The 13,634-nt window shown below is 38.6% G+C and overlaps 1 protein-coding gene across 3 annotated transcripts in view; it reads left to right on the forward strand.

Moving 5' to 3' along the window:
* The window catches only part of LAMB3 (laminin subunit beta 3), a 135,304-nt gene extending 122,446 nt beyond the window's left edge, over positions 1 to 12,858 (forward strand). For all 3 annotated transcript variants that reach the window (XM_077481156.1, XM_077481155.1, XM_077481157.1), the window contains 3 exons: positions 6,612 to 6,788; positions 7,891 to 8,044; positions 12,121 to 12,858. In XM_077481156.1, coding sequence (XP_077337282.1) covers positions 6,612 to 6,788; positions 7,891 to 8,044; positions 12,121 to 12,260 — 471 coding nt within the window. In that variant the 3' untranslated portion in view covers positions 12,261 to 12,858. The remainder of the gene's footprint in view (positions 1 to 6,611; positions 6,789 to 7,890; positions 8,045 to 12,120) is intronic.
* Positions 12,859 to 13,634: the final 776 nt, after the last annotated feature.

Here is a 13,634-nt window from a genome sequence, read left to right on the forward strand (position 1 = left end):
CCTTACAGAACAGCAGACTGTACTGCACTCAGGCCTATGTACCGTAGCACCCTATACCAAGTTACCAGTCCTTATAAGAACTTTTGTGGACCAAGCAGGTTGTGTGTTAGTGATTAGCAGACTGTACGTCAGTCCCTATACCAATGAAGGACTGCTGCAGTATAGGGCAGCGGTCAGCAGTAGTGCACGTCAACCCTATGTATTGTGGACCGATAGCGGTCCTTACAGAACAGCAGACTGTACTGCACTCAGGCCTATGTACCGTAGCACCCTATACCAAGTTACCAGTCCTTATAAAAACTTTTGTGGACCAAGCAGGTTGTGTGTTAGTGATTAGCAGACTGTACGTCAGTCCCTATACCAATGAAGGACTGCTGCAGTATAGGGCAGCGGTCAGCAGTAGTGCACGGCAACCCTATGTATTGTGGACCGATAGCGGTCCTTACAGAACAGCAGACTGTAACGCACTCAGGCCTATGTACCGTAGCACCCTATACCAAGTTACCAGTCCTTATAAGAACTTTTGTGGACCAAGCAGGTTGTGTGTTAGTGATTAGCAGACTGTACGTCAGTCCCTATACCAATGAAGGACTGCTGCAGTATAGGGCAGCGGTCAGCAGTAGTGCACGGCAACCCTATGTATTGTGGACCGATAGCGGTCCTTACAGAACAGCAGACTGTACTGCACTCAGGCCTATGTACCGTAGCACCCTATACCAAGTTACCAGTCCTTATAAGAACTTTTGTGGACCAAGCAGGTTGTGTGTTAGTGTTTAGCAGACTGTGCGTCAGTCCCTATACCGCTGAAGGACTGCTGCAGTATAGGGCAGCGGTCAGCAGTAGTGCACGGCAACCCTATGTATTGTGGACCGATAGCGGTCCTTACAGAACAGCAGACTGTAACGCACTCAGGCCTATGTACCGTAGCACCCTATACCAAGTTACCAGTCCTTATAAGAACTTTTGTGGACCAAGCAGGTTGTGTGTTAGTGATTAGCAGACTGTACGTCAGTCCCTATACCAATGAAGGACTGCTGCAGTATAGGGCAGCGGTCAGCAGTAGTGCACGGCAACCCTATGTATTGTGGACCGATAGCGGTCCTTACAGAACAGCAGACTGTAACGCACTCAGGCCTATGTACCGTAGCACCCTATACCAAGTTACCAGTCCTTATAAGAACTTTTGTGGACCAAGCAGGTTGTGTGTTAGTGTTTAGCAGACTGTGCGTCAGTCCCTATACCGCTGAAGGACTGCTGCAGTATAGGGCAGCGGTCAGCAGTAGTGCACGTCAACCCTATGTATTGTGGACCGATAGCGGTCCTTACAGAACAGCAGACTGTAACGCACTCAGGCCTATGTACCGTAGCACCCTATACCAAGTTACCAGTCCTTATAAGAACTTTTGTGGACCAAGCAGGTTGTGTATTAGTGTTTAGCAGACTGTGCGTCAGTCCCTATACCGCTGAAGGACTGCTGCAGTATAGGGCAGCGGTCAGCAGTAGTGCACGGCAACCCTATCTATTGTGGACCGATAGCGGTCCTTACAGAACAGCAGACTGTACCGCACCCAAGCCTATGTACCGTAGCACCCTAGACAGACCAAGTTACCAGTCCTTATAAGAACTTTTGTGGAACAAGTGAGTTGTGAATGATTAGCAGACTGCAGCAGAAGGGCAGCAGTCAAGTATAATATTCTTTCTATATTTGGAAGAAAGAATATTATACGTGTACAAGCCTATTACCGTACCACTGATACCAGTCCTGAAAAGAACCTTTGTGGAACTAATAGTAACAGCAAGTCTTTAAAATTATCCTCACTGCCTGACACACTGCTTCCTGCCTGTCCCTATACAAATTGGCAAAAAAGAGTAGGCTGGAACGATTAGCTGGAACAGCTCTTTTGTGGACCTGATAGTAACAGCTAATGATGATGATGATGATGATGATGAAGAAAGACTAATCTGGCTGAGCTGTCCCTAAAATAGCAGCATACAGCGCTCTGTCCCTTTATCTAAACTGACAAAAGAAACTCAGGCTGCTGACCTAACACCTATACCAGTCCTGAAAAGAACTTTTGTGTACCAAATAGCTAGCGTTTTCTCTGTCCCTACTCCACACAGGATCCTTTCCCTACAGTGACAGAAGAAAGAATGTAAAATGGCCACCGGATCGGGTGTATTTATAGGTTAGGGGGAATGTCCAAGTGTCCATGAGCTGTCATGTCTCAATTGGTTGTCCTGTAACACATGATAAACGTGTCACGAAAGGTTAAAGTTCTTGTATACATTAAACACGTAAGTCCGCCGGGGCGAACGACGGAAAAAGGCGTTCGAACCCGCGGACGGCGAAAGTCGGAAATTCGCCGCGAAACGACCGCCGGGCGAACCGTTCGGCCATCACTAGTGGTTAAAGTAAGTATTGAACACATCACCATCTTTCTAGGTGTATATATTTCTAAAGGTACTATTGACATGAAATTTCACCACATGTCAGTAACAACCCATGCAATCAATACATACAAAGAAACCAAAACAAATAAGTTCAGAAATGAAGTTATGTGTAATAAAATGGAATGACACAGAAAAAAAGTATTGAACACACAAAGAAAGGGAGATGCAATAAGGCATGGAAAGCCAAGACACCAGCTGAAATCGATCAGTAATTAGTAATCAATCCTGCCTCTTGTCGGTGCAAATTAACCACTTCAATACTGGGTACTTTCACCTCCTTCCTACCCAGGCCAATCTTCAGTTTTCAGAACTGTCACAATTTGAATGAGAATTGTGCAGTCATGCAACGCTGTACCAATTTGTACCAGTGTACATTTTTTTTTTCACACAAAGCTTTCTTTTGGTGGTATTTAATCACCACTGGGTTTTTTATATTTTGTGGTACAAATTAAAAAAGAATGTATACTGCTTCATTTCTTTGGTAAAAATAAGCCAAATCAGTGTATATTATTCTTATGTGAAAGCTTTATATATATATATATATATATATATATATATATATATATATATATATATATATATATATATATACATGTATATATATATATATATATACATATATATATACAGTACAGACCAAAAGTTTGGACACACCTTCTCATTCAAAGAGTTTTCTTTATTTTCATGACTATGAAAATTGTGGATTCACACTGAAGGCATCAAAACTATGAATTAACACATGTCCAATTATATACTGAACAAAAAAGTGTGAAACAACTGAAAATATGTCTTATATTCTAAGTTCTTCAAAGTAGCCACCCTTTGCTTTGATTACTGCTCCGCACACTCTTGGCATTCTGTTGATGAGCTTCAAGAGGTAGTCACCCAAAATGGTTTTCACTTCACAGGTATGCCCTGTCAGGTTTAATAAGTGGGATTTCAAGCCTTCTAAATGGGGTTGGGACCATCAGTTGTGTTGTGCAGGAGGTGGATACAGTACACAGCTGATAGTCCTACTGAATAGACTGTTAGAATTTGTATTATGGCAAGAAAAAAACAGCTAAGTAAAGAAAAACGAGTGGCCATCATTACTTTAAGAAATGAAGGTCAGTCAGTCTGAACAATTGGGAAAACTTTGAAAGTGTCCCCAAGTGCAGTGGCAAAAACCATCAAGCACTACAAAGAAACTGGCTCACATGAGGACCGCCCCAGGAAAGGAAGACCAAGAGTCACCTCTGCTGCGGACGAGAAGTTCATCCGAGTCACCAGCCTCAGAAATCGCAGGTTAACAGCAGCTCAGATTAGAGAACAGGTCAATGCCACACAGAGTTCTAGCAGCAGACACATCTCTAGAACAACTGTTAAGAGGAGACTGTGTGAATCAGGCCTTCATAGTAAAATAACTGCTAGGAAACCACTGCTGAGGACAGGCAACAAGCAGAAGAGACTTGTTTGGGCTAAAGAACACAAGGAATGGACATTAGACCAGTGGAAATCTGTGCTTTGGTCTGATGAGTACAAGTTTGAGATCTTTGGTTCCAACCACTGTGTCTTTGTGCGACGCAGAAGAGGTGAACGGATGGACTCTACATGCCCGGTTCCCACCGTGAAGCATGGAGGAGGTGTGATGGTGTTAGGGTGCTTTGCTGGTGACACTGTTGGGGATTTATTCAAAATTGAAGGCATACTGAACCAGCATGGCTACCACAGCATCTTGCAGCGGCATGCTATTCCATCCGGTTTGCGTTTAGTTGGACCATCATTTATTTTTCATCAGGACAATAAGCCCAAACACACCTCCAAGCTGTGTAAGGGCTATTTGACCAAGAAGGAGAGTGATGGGGTGCTGCACCAGAGGACCTGGCCTCCACAGTCACCGGACCTGAACCCAATCGAGATGGTTTGGGGTGTGCTGGACAGCAGAGTGAAGGCAAATGGGCCAACAAGTGCTAAGCATCTCTGGGAACTCCTTCAAGACTGTTGGAAAGCCATTTCAGGTGACTACCTCTTGAAGCTCATCAACAGAATGCCAAGAGTGTGCGGAGCAGTAATCAAAGCAAAAGGTGACTACTTTGAACCTAGAATATAACACATATTCTCAGTTGTTTCACACTTTTTTGTTCAGTATATAAAATGGACATGTGTTAATTCATAGTTTTGATGCCTTCAGTGTGAATCTACTATTTTCATAGTCATGAAAATAAAGAAAACTCTTTGAATGAGAAGGTGTGTCCAAACTTTTGGTCTGTATATATATATATATATACACACACACACATATATATATATATATATATATATATATATATATATATATATATATCTACAAGAGTCCCCAAGAGCTATGGTGCCAATCATTGAAAATTGATCACACCTGATGTATTGGGGGGTCTATCTCATTTCTTGAGGCCATAACATATCAAAACAGTACATCATTTTCATAAATTACCCCTTTTTGGAAAGTAGACAGACAGTCCAAGGTATTTAGTAACAGTAAATATTTCTCTTAAATTACCCCTTTTTGGAAAAGTAGACAGTCCAAGGTCTTTAGTAACAGGCATGACACATTTTGTGAAATTGTAATTTTTTCCCACAATTCTTTGGAAATGTAAGAAATTATAATTCTTTTTTTCACAAAAAAATAACATGAACAAGTTTTTTCTCACACACAACATATGCATACTTTCAACTACACCCCAAAACACATTCTGCTACTCCTACTAAGTTTGGCGATACCACATGTAGCGCAACATCCAAATAGCACCTTTAGCCACTATCCACTTTAGGACCAGGCCTTCTTCTGACTTTTTGTTTACAAGTAAAAATCTGTATTTCTGCTAGAAAATGACTTAAAACCCCCAAGCAGTAAACAGTATATTTTGTAGCAGAGGCCCTAGAGAATAAAATGGTGGGTTCTGCAAATTTTTATCTCACGCGGTATTTGCGCAGCCGTTTTTCAAATGCAATTTTACACACTATCTAGATGGTGCAGGTGTGCGCTGGGTTCTTTAGGTAATCAGTACTAAGGTCCTGGACTCCACCCTCCCGAGAATTTAATGTGGTTGCAAGGGAGCATCGGGAGGTCTGTGTGGTGCAGTTGGGGACAGGAAAGACAGAGGCCCAAGCCGGAGGAGCAGGAAGCTGCAACTAAAATAGACAGACAACGGAGGTACAGCATTTGTGATTGAGTACAGACATATTGTGTTAGATGGTCATGAAGAACCTACCCCCAAATGTCAAAATGTAGATTATTTTTTTTTAATTGTACCTGTGCACATACTTTGGGAATTAAAAAAAAATATTTTCAACAAGGCCATTCCTGAACTCTCTAGCTGCTTAATTTGTGAATTTATTCATCTTGCAAAAAAATCTGCAAAGATCACAACAAAAACTGTAGAATCAGGTTTAAGGCTGGATTCACACCTATGCATTTTTAGTGCTTTTTGCATTTTGCAGATTTGCACTACAGAACATGTTCCAAAGGAAACCATGTATTTAACTGTAGTGCAAATCTGCAAAAAGCACTAAAACTGCATAGGTGTGAATACAGCCTCAGTCAGTTTCTAGAAGCTTGCATGCACTTCCTATGTATTTTTATTAGAGAGTTGGAAGACTGCAAAATATCTGTCTATAGAAAATAACTTTGAATTCCGTGCCACTGCTGCGAATTTTGAAAATAAAAATTTTCACAATTACTTGCTACAAGTAAATTAGGGTTTGTTTTAAAGTACTCTTATTGCTTTTTCAGGGTATGTTAATACTTTAAGGTTTACTTTAATCCTGCAAAACAAGAATGGCTAGGTATTGGCACCATGGTGCTACCAAATAATAAGACAGCAGAGGTTACTACATTATCTCACTTATTCTATAAGACAGTGTCAACAACAATGAAGTGTACAAAGCTGTGTACCCAATAGCAACCTATATCATTTCAGGGCACTGTAGTCAGACCATTGAAATAGAGTTTCTGGTTTGTTGCTGCAGGTTCCTGAACTTTGGCACATGGCTCTTTGTTTTACTAAACAAGATTATCTTGCTTCCCAGGAATAGTGACCTTTATTAACTATCAATTTAGAAAGATCATTTTTTTAAGCAAGAAAATGTTATTATTGTATCACAATGTACTGCAGGGAACTAACCAAAATTATTTATCTGCACAGGTCGGGCAAGTTTTGGATCCTATAAAGAAAGGGATGAATGAAATGCATGATCAGCTACAAAGCTTTGCACAGCAAACAGAGAACCTGCGTGACAGAACTGCAGAAAATCTACAACAGGCAGGTCAGGCCAACCGTGCAGCAGAAGGAGCTCACAAAAAAGCTGTGGATGCACAACAGGTACTGGTTTACATTATTTAATGATTGCAAAAGGCATGGCACTATTTATACAGCACTATAAGTCAAATTTATATTAAAGTTATTTTTTAACAACAGTCTCAATTGTGTTGACAAGGCCATTTGTAGTCTTAGCCAGAGGCACATGTGACAGGGTGACAATGCATGAGAACAGTTGAGAGACAGTTGTCACTACATAACAGAAAGTGCCTGAACAATGATCCTCATGGCAGGATCACTAGGTATTCTTTTAGTGAAAGCTGAAGATTTATAAAGGCTGGAAACAACTTAAAAAAAAATAAAGTAAACATTGATAAAACAGGTTAATAAAGTAAAAATGTAGTAAACAGAACATCTGTGCGGTATACAAATGGTGGAGATTTACTATAACTGGTGTACACAGAATCTAAAGCAGCTGTGCATAGTAACCAATCAGCTTCTAACATCAGCTTGTTCAATTAAGCTTTGACAATAAAACCTAGAAGCTGATTGGTTACTATGTGCAGCTGCACCAGAGTCACCAGTTTTTTTTAGTAAATCTCCCCCATTTGTATACCACACAGATATTCTGTTTACTGCACTTTTATTTTTTTATCCTGGTTTATTAATGTTTAATGTTTTTTTTTTTTTATATAGTGAGCAGCACAATAGTAACATCACCAAGTCTCACTCCAAATCTCCAGCCAAAGGCAGCAGTGCCTTAGATCTCAGATATGCAGCCATGTGGCTGTATGCAAAGGTGTGTCTAGGACCCTCACATACCATGAAAGGAAATGCACTATTTTTCACAAGGAATTAAAGACAAAATGTAAAATTTCAGGGATTTTTTAGACACGGTTAACACTTCTAGATGTTCCCTATAACATAGCAAATTTGTACTTTTTAAGTTTATTGCCACTTTAACTGAGACACCTAAAGGGAATGTATAATGACTTTGTTCATCATTTCTTTCTTTATCTTATGAGGTCAGGACTACATAAAAAGCATGTTAAAAATCAGCTGATATTCGCAAACATCCAAAAGCTTTGTATTTATTTAATCAACAGTCATCACATTTCGGCCTTTTATGAAAACCAGAAAAATCATAAATACCTTTGTCATTCAGGGTCTAGATGCTGTCATGGAAAAATATGCTCTGGTGAAGAGCCGCCTAGGACAAGCAACTAATATTGGAGCTCATGGACAGCTGGTTGCAAAGATTAAGATGGATGCAGATGATCTTTTCAAAGAATCCCAGGAAACAATGAGAAGGATGAAGGGTAAGACTAATGTAACTATATCAGTACCTGCTATCCCACTTTTAATTGTGAATTGCAAGCAATAGGGTATTATCTGTAAGGCTTTGTGTACACGGGACGTTGTTTAACCTCCTGAACGATTTAACTTGATAGCTAGTAACCGGCGTCTAAAAAATTTCTGTTTAGCCACATTTATATGCCGCGTTTAGCCGCATTTGCATCTAGAATTGTTTGGAAAAAAAAATAAATTTTTTTTTTCTTAAAATGAAAAACATCTGTAAACGAAATGCTGCTAAACACGAGTTACCATGTTTAGCAGCATTTACAGGCTGTTACAAGCATTTGGCGTTTCAAATGCCTCTGAACATCTGTCCTGAACCCATTTTTTTTTTTGGCGTTCCAAAAAATGCCTTTAACCTCAACTGCATATAAATGACTATAAACGACCCTGTGTACTGATAAGATAACATAGAGGAGAGTTCAGGGGCAGCTGAAAAAAATGCCCAAACATCAGTTTACCAGCAGCAGTATACATGAGGCCCTAGGCTGGATTCACACCTATGCAGTTTTAGTGCTTTTTGCATTTTGCAGATTTGTACTACAGAACGTGTTCCATAGGAAACCATGTTAAACGAACTGTAGTGCAAATCTGCAAAATGCAAAAAGCACACAAACTACTTAGGTGTGAATCCAGCCTTATGGCAAATTTAAAGTGATAATTTTGATAAAAACACAATAAAATGATTATTAGTGCAAATCAATCCAACAAAATCCCACTAGAAATACTACTAAGCAAAATAATAAATATATTCTATAAAAAGACCGCACAGAGCAAACAAATAATAAATATATACGTTTTATGTTATATACAAGGTAAGTGACCTTTACTATTTCATCTAAAATGATTCCCGTAGTTTTTATGTACTTCTTTGTATGATAATAATAGTATCAATAATCATAAAAATCTGCATTGTTTTATAAATTCTATGTAATTCTTTCTCAGATTTAGAGGCCCCTTGTTACAGTATATACAGGGTGTGGCAGGTCCTATTTAGGGAGACATCAAGGAATCAAGGGTCTACATAGAACCCAAATGTTTGCTTTTTTGTTTCTTGCTTGACACCCAGACCTGAACTGAACATGAGCCCAAAAGGGTTTGGACCTAATATTTCTGGGCTCATTCAAAGCTGCAAGGAAACTGGAGAACTTAAATCATGATCAACAATTTCCCCACTCACCATCTTGTGTTCTACTGTCTTTGATGAAGACTGGGAACATGAGAGCACATTTCTAATTGCTGGTGGTATAGGTGAGAGATCTTGCTTTAATTATTTGACTGCTTTGAAGTATTGCAAACATCATTGACTACCAAAAAGAAGTCATGGAACATGTCTTTGGCAGTCGAATCGTTAATATCACCACTGGTACTATGCTGTGAGAGAAACTGGTGTATGATGTAAACAGTACCAAAATGGTTAACTTAACATTATACATGTTTATGAGAACCCACATAATATGGAAGCAGCAAGTTGAATGGGCATGACGTTTTCTGTTTTTATATTCAGCAGTCAGCTTCCCACACATCTTGTATAAGCATCTGAGAGACTTAGCAATATGTTCCTTCCAGAATAGTCATAAGCACCTGCTGTTCATTCTGAATCTGCCCTGTCTGATGTAGAAGCCATGGATTTTGTTATCCATATTCTCCTTAGTAAACACACCATCATAGATTAAGAGATGACACATAAGCAGCTTCCGAGCATAAAAATGAAAGCACAGCAGCCAAGTATGTTGTCATTTAAAAAAGCAACCAAAAGAATGTTTTCAATGAAGTCAGAATATGCAGGGAACATTCCTTATTAGAGAAGAGAAGGCTATAGTTTACATAAGAAACATAACTGCTAGTCAAGGGCACTCCTTAAAGATGGCCATCCATGGAGCGAAATTCAGATGGTTCAGCCGGGACCAGTTGAATTTTCGATCCATGTATAGGCAGGCTGGTTGTACACAAGTTGATCTATCGATTGACATGTAAACAACCAGCCTGTCCGGTTTTTGAATGATCAGGGCAGGCAGCTATAGCTGGAAATGCTAATCATTGCATTCTGACAGCAGGGAGTGCTCCCCACTGTCAGAACATAATAGAACAGCAGGAGCAATTCCCCTATTCACCTCAAATGTGTGGATGGGGGAATCAGATCTTTTTTTTTTTTTTCAACACAGTGGTTGAATAATAATAAAAAAAACGATTAATGTATGGGCTGCCTAACATACAGTATATCTGTTTCCAGAAAGCTAAAATAATGTTTATTTTTCTAATAGAATGGAGATCACTCCACCCAACTCTTCTTCCTCACTCCCTAGTGGAGCTTTATGGTAGAACAGAAGGGTCTGCTAAAGAATCCCCTCTATCTTCACTTTTGCTAGTGTACATTATCATATTACCCTCATATAATCCCCCACTAAAACCAACAATTTACTACCACAACTTAATCTAAAAATAGTTTACATAATCTACAAAATCTATACTAAATATTTACACAAAATAGAATACTAACATTATTCAAACTTCCGCTTTCCATATCTATTATAATTTTCCTATGTGGCCAATACCTGTCTATTAATGTGCCCAAGTTTTGGGGATTGCCGGAAATTCTGAGCATAAAATAAACCAGCAAAAAAGGCACCTGAACCTCTCTCAAGTTTAGACCTGGGACCATCTTATAAAATAATGCAAACCTACAGGATAACTTCAAGATCTGGGGTTAGATTTGCACCTATTCTACCTTAGCTATTTTTGAATGAATGTTACTATTACTTTTGTTTAGGCTGATTTTTAAATAACTTCACACAAATTTGGGAGGAACATATACAATTACCAGAGAAAGTATGTGGCTACTTTTGACCCCAGGAACACTCTTTAGCACAGGATCAACACTCTTCAGTTTAAATTCCCAAAAGACTTCTAGGAGACAGGTTGCTCCAAAGGCTGAATTACTGTATATCTGCTACTGCTCTTGCCTAGGCACCCTAAGCTTGACCAGACGTGCCACTAGTCCCATCCATCTATCATTGTATCCCTGGTAGCATTATTAAAAGCATGATCTCATCTGGCAGGGCTGGCAGAATCTTCCCAAACTATTATCTACAAAATGCATATTTTTGCTGATCTGTAATACACTCTTGTGCTGAGCCTGGCTCAAATTCTCATTGATTTGAACAGGAGTTTAAATGAATTTCAGATTGTTGGGGATTTTTCTTTTATTTCAGCATAACTACTATTGATTGAACTTTTTAGCAGTTTTCTTATCTATATTACTAGCCATTATACAATTGCATTATCCTTTTTGCTTTTACCATTTTTTAGCTCTAAGTTTTTTGAACAATAATAATAATAATAGAGTAATAAAGAATGCACTATTCTGTGAAAATAAATCATATTACATGCAGGTACAAGACAAACATCTTGATTGCTTCATACCCTGTTTCCCCTAAAATAAGACCTAGCGTGATTGTCGGTGTTGGCTGCAATATAAGCCCTACCACCCAAATAAGCCCTACTCTGTTTCCTCAAAAATAAGCCCTGAAAAGAAGACCTACAAGGACTTTAACTAGGGCTTATTTGGGGGTAGGGCTTTTATTGCAGCTATCACCGACAATCACACTAGGTCTTATTTTAGGGGAAACAGGGTATGAAATGCAATTGCCAAGATAAAGATTGTTTAGATGTAGGTTAATTCCCCTAGTGTGTGCATGTATGATTTTCCTGGCTACTCAAAGTTTGAATTATTTGCTTTCTTTTCATTGACTAAGTTAGAATTAACCCTTGTATGTACAGTATGTCCTATACATGTTACTGCTAGCTGTTAATGACATTGATATTGTTTTCATTTTTAATCATTTATTTTTACACACTAAAAAAAATTACTTATTTGTAAATTGTAAAATTATAGATGGAAAACAATGAAAAACAATGTATGACTTTAACCATTTTACTAGACAAGACTAGTCAAGATCCCAGATTCCCTGTCTTCGAACCTCTAATTTCATTGATTGCTTTGCCTATTTTCTAAGGTTACATGTACCTTTTCTTTCAGAAATTGAAAGTGAATTGCTTAAGGACCAGCAAAATATGATACAGAAATCCTCAGAACTTAATGACTTGGAAGATGAGATCAGGAAGCTTCGAGATGACATCAGTAATAGAGCTGTCTTCTATTCAACCTGTAGGGATTAAAAAGAACATTGTAAATGTCCACTTTGGTGTCCTTTCACAGAAGACATATATAGACTCGTGGTAACACAATACTGTGCAAAAATATATAAAAGTTACCCTTTTCAGTATACACACCAGGCAATAATTGCCCAATTCTGGGCATTCACGTATTTATTTAAACACTCTTCCCCCACTGATAAAGAATTGAATGATTGTTTTATTTTTCTATTGGATGATAGACAACATAATATTACTTATCTTAATACCTGGTAACCTTTTCTTCTTCAATGCATTCATGTTGTGACTATTCATTCTCTGAAACCGCTGTTCTAATAATTTATTAATTTAAACAATAAGTAATACAATGCCTGAAGGAAGATTTCTGTAAGGGTTTTGGTCAATTGTATTATTGGTGTTTTGTATTTTTAAAAGTTTATAAACTGAAGTTTTATACCATTTTTAATTAATTGTATGCGCTGTAAAATGTTTATTTTACAAATAAATATTTTTCTGTCAATCTATTGAGGACACAGAAAGTCTTAGATTGTTGGTTTATACTTCCACCTACAAGAGAGATGGACTCGGACATCAAAAATAAACATTGACTTGCACAGAACAACCCTGCCAACAACTGTCATCTCTCAATTATTTGCTAGTGTCCTCGGGAGAGCAGATGTGTGATGTTTTTACCGCTCTGCTGTTCTCTGTTTGGAAGATTGTATACTATCAACAGCTGCTCTTAGATTCATGTTAGATATGTTAAATCCTGTAAGTGTCTTCAGTTAGCCAATGAGCACTAGTAGATTTATGCCAGATATATTAAATCCTGGAAGTCTCTCTAAACAGCCACAAAGTGCAGATTTCCCAATTTATACTCATGTTCTATCTGTGGCTTGAATTTCTGAAAGTTTCTCCAATCAGCTAAAGCTACTGGCAGATTCATGCTGGATATACAAATCATGTACAGCTTTGAGGTAAGTGAAGTAGTTCAGGTTCCCAGTTATTTATTCATACTGGTGTCTTCTCTGTGAGAGTTCTGCAGGCGTCAGACCAATATGTCTGGGTTATCGTTTTCCTTATCCAATCCAGAGCTGAGACAATTTTCCCTGTCTGACTGTCCCTATCTCTGCAACTAACTATTGTGACTAGCAGTCTTACACTTGATTGAGGTTTCCTTTGTATCATTAGTGCTGGGGCTATGTATGTGGCATTTGCTACAGAAACAAGTATAGCTGACTGGCCATTTTGTGAGAGGTTGGTACTATTCTTTATTTATGCTAGAGGCTTTATGCTCTGGAAGGGCATGGATGAGTGTGAGAACATGTGGGTGGGGGATCTGGAAGTGTGAGAGAATGCGCAGATGCTCTATACTTGCTTTCTTTGTAATAAAAATAA

This window comes from Lithobates pipiens, unplaced genomic scaffold, assembly GCF_037356315.1.
Source record: "Lithobates pipiens isolate NorthernLeopardFrog02 unplaced genomic scaffold, aLitPip1_a1.2 Scaffold_16, whole genome shotgun sequence".
Classification (NCBI taxonomy): Eukaryota; Metazoa; Chordata; class Amphibia; order Anura; family Ranidae; genus Lithobates; species Lithobates pipiens.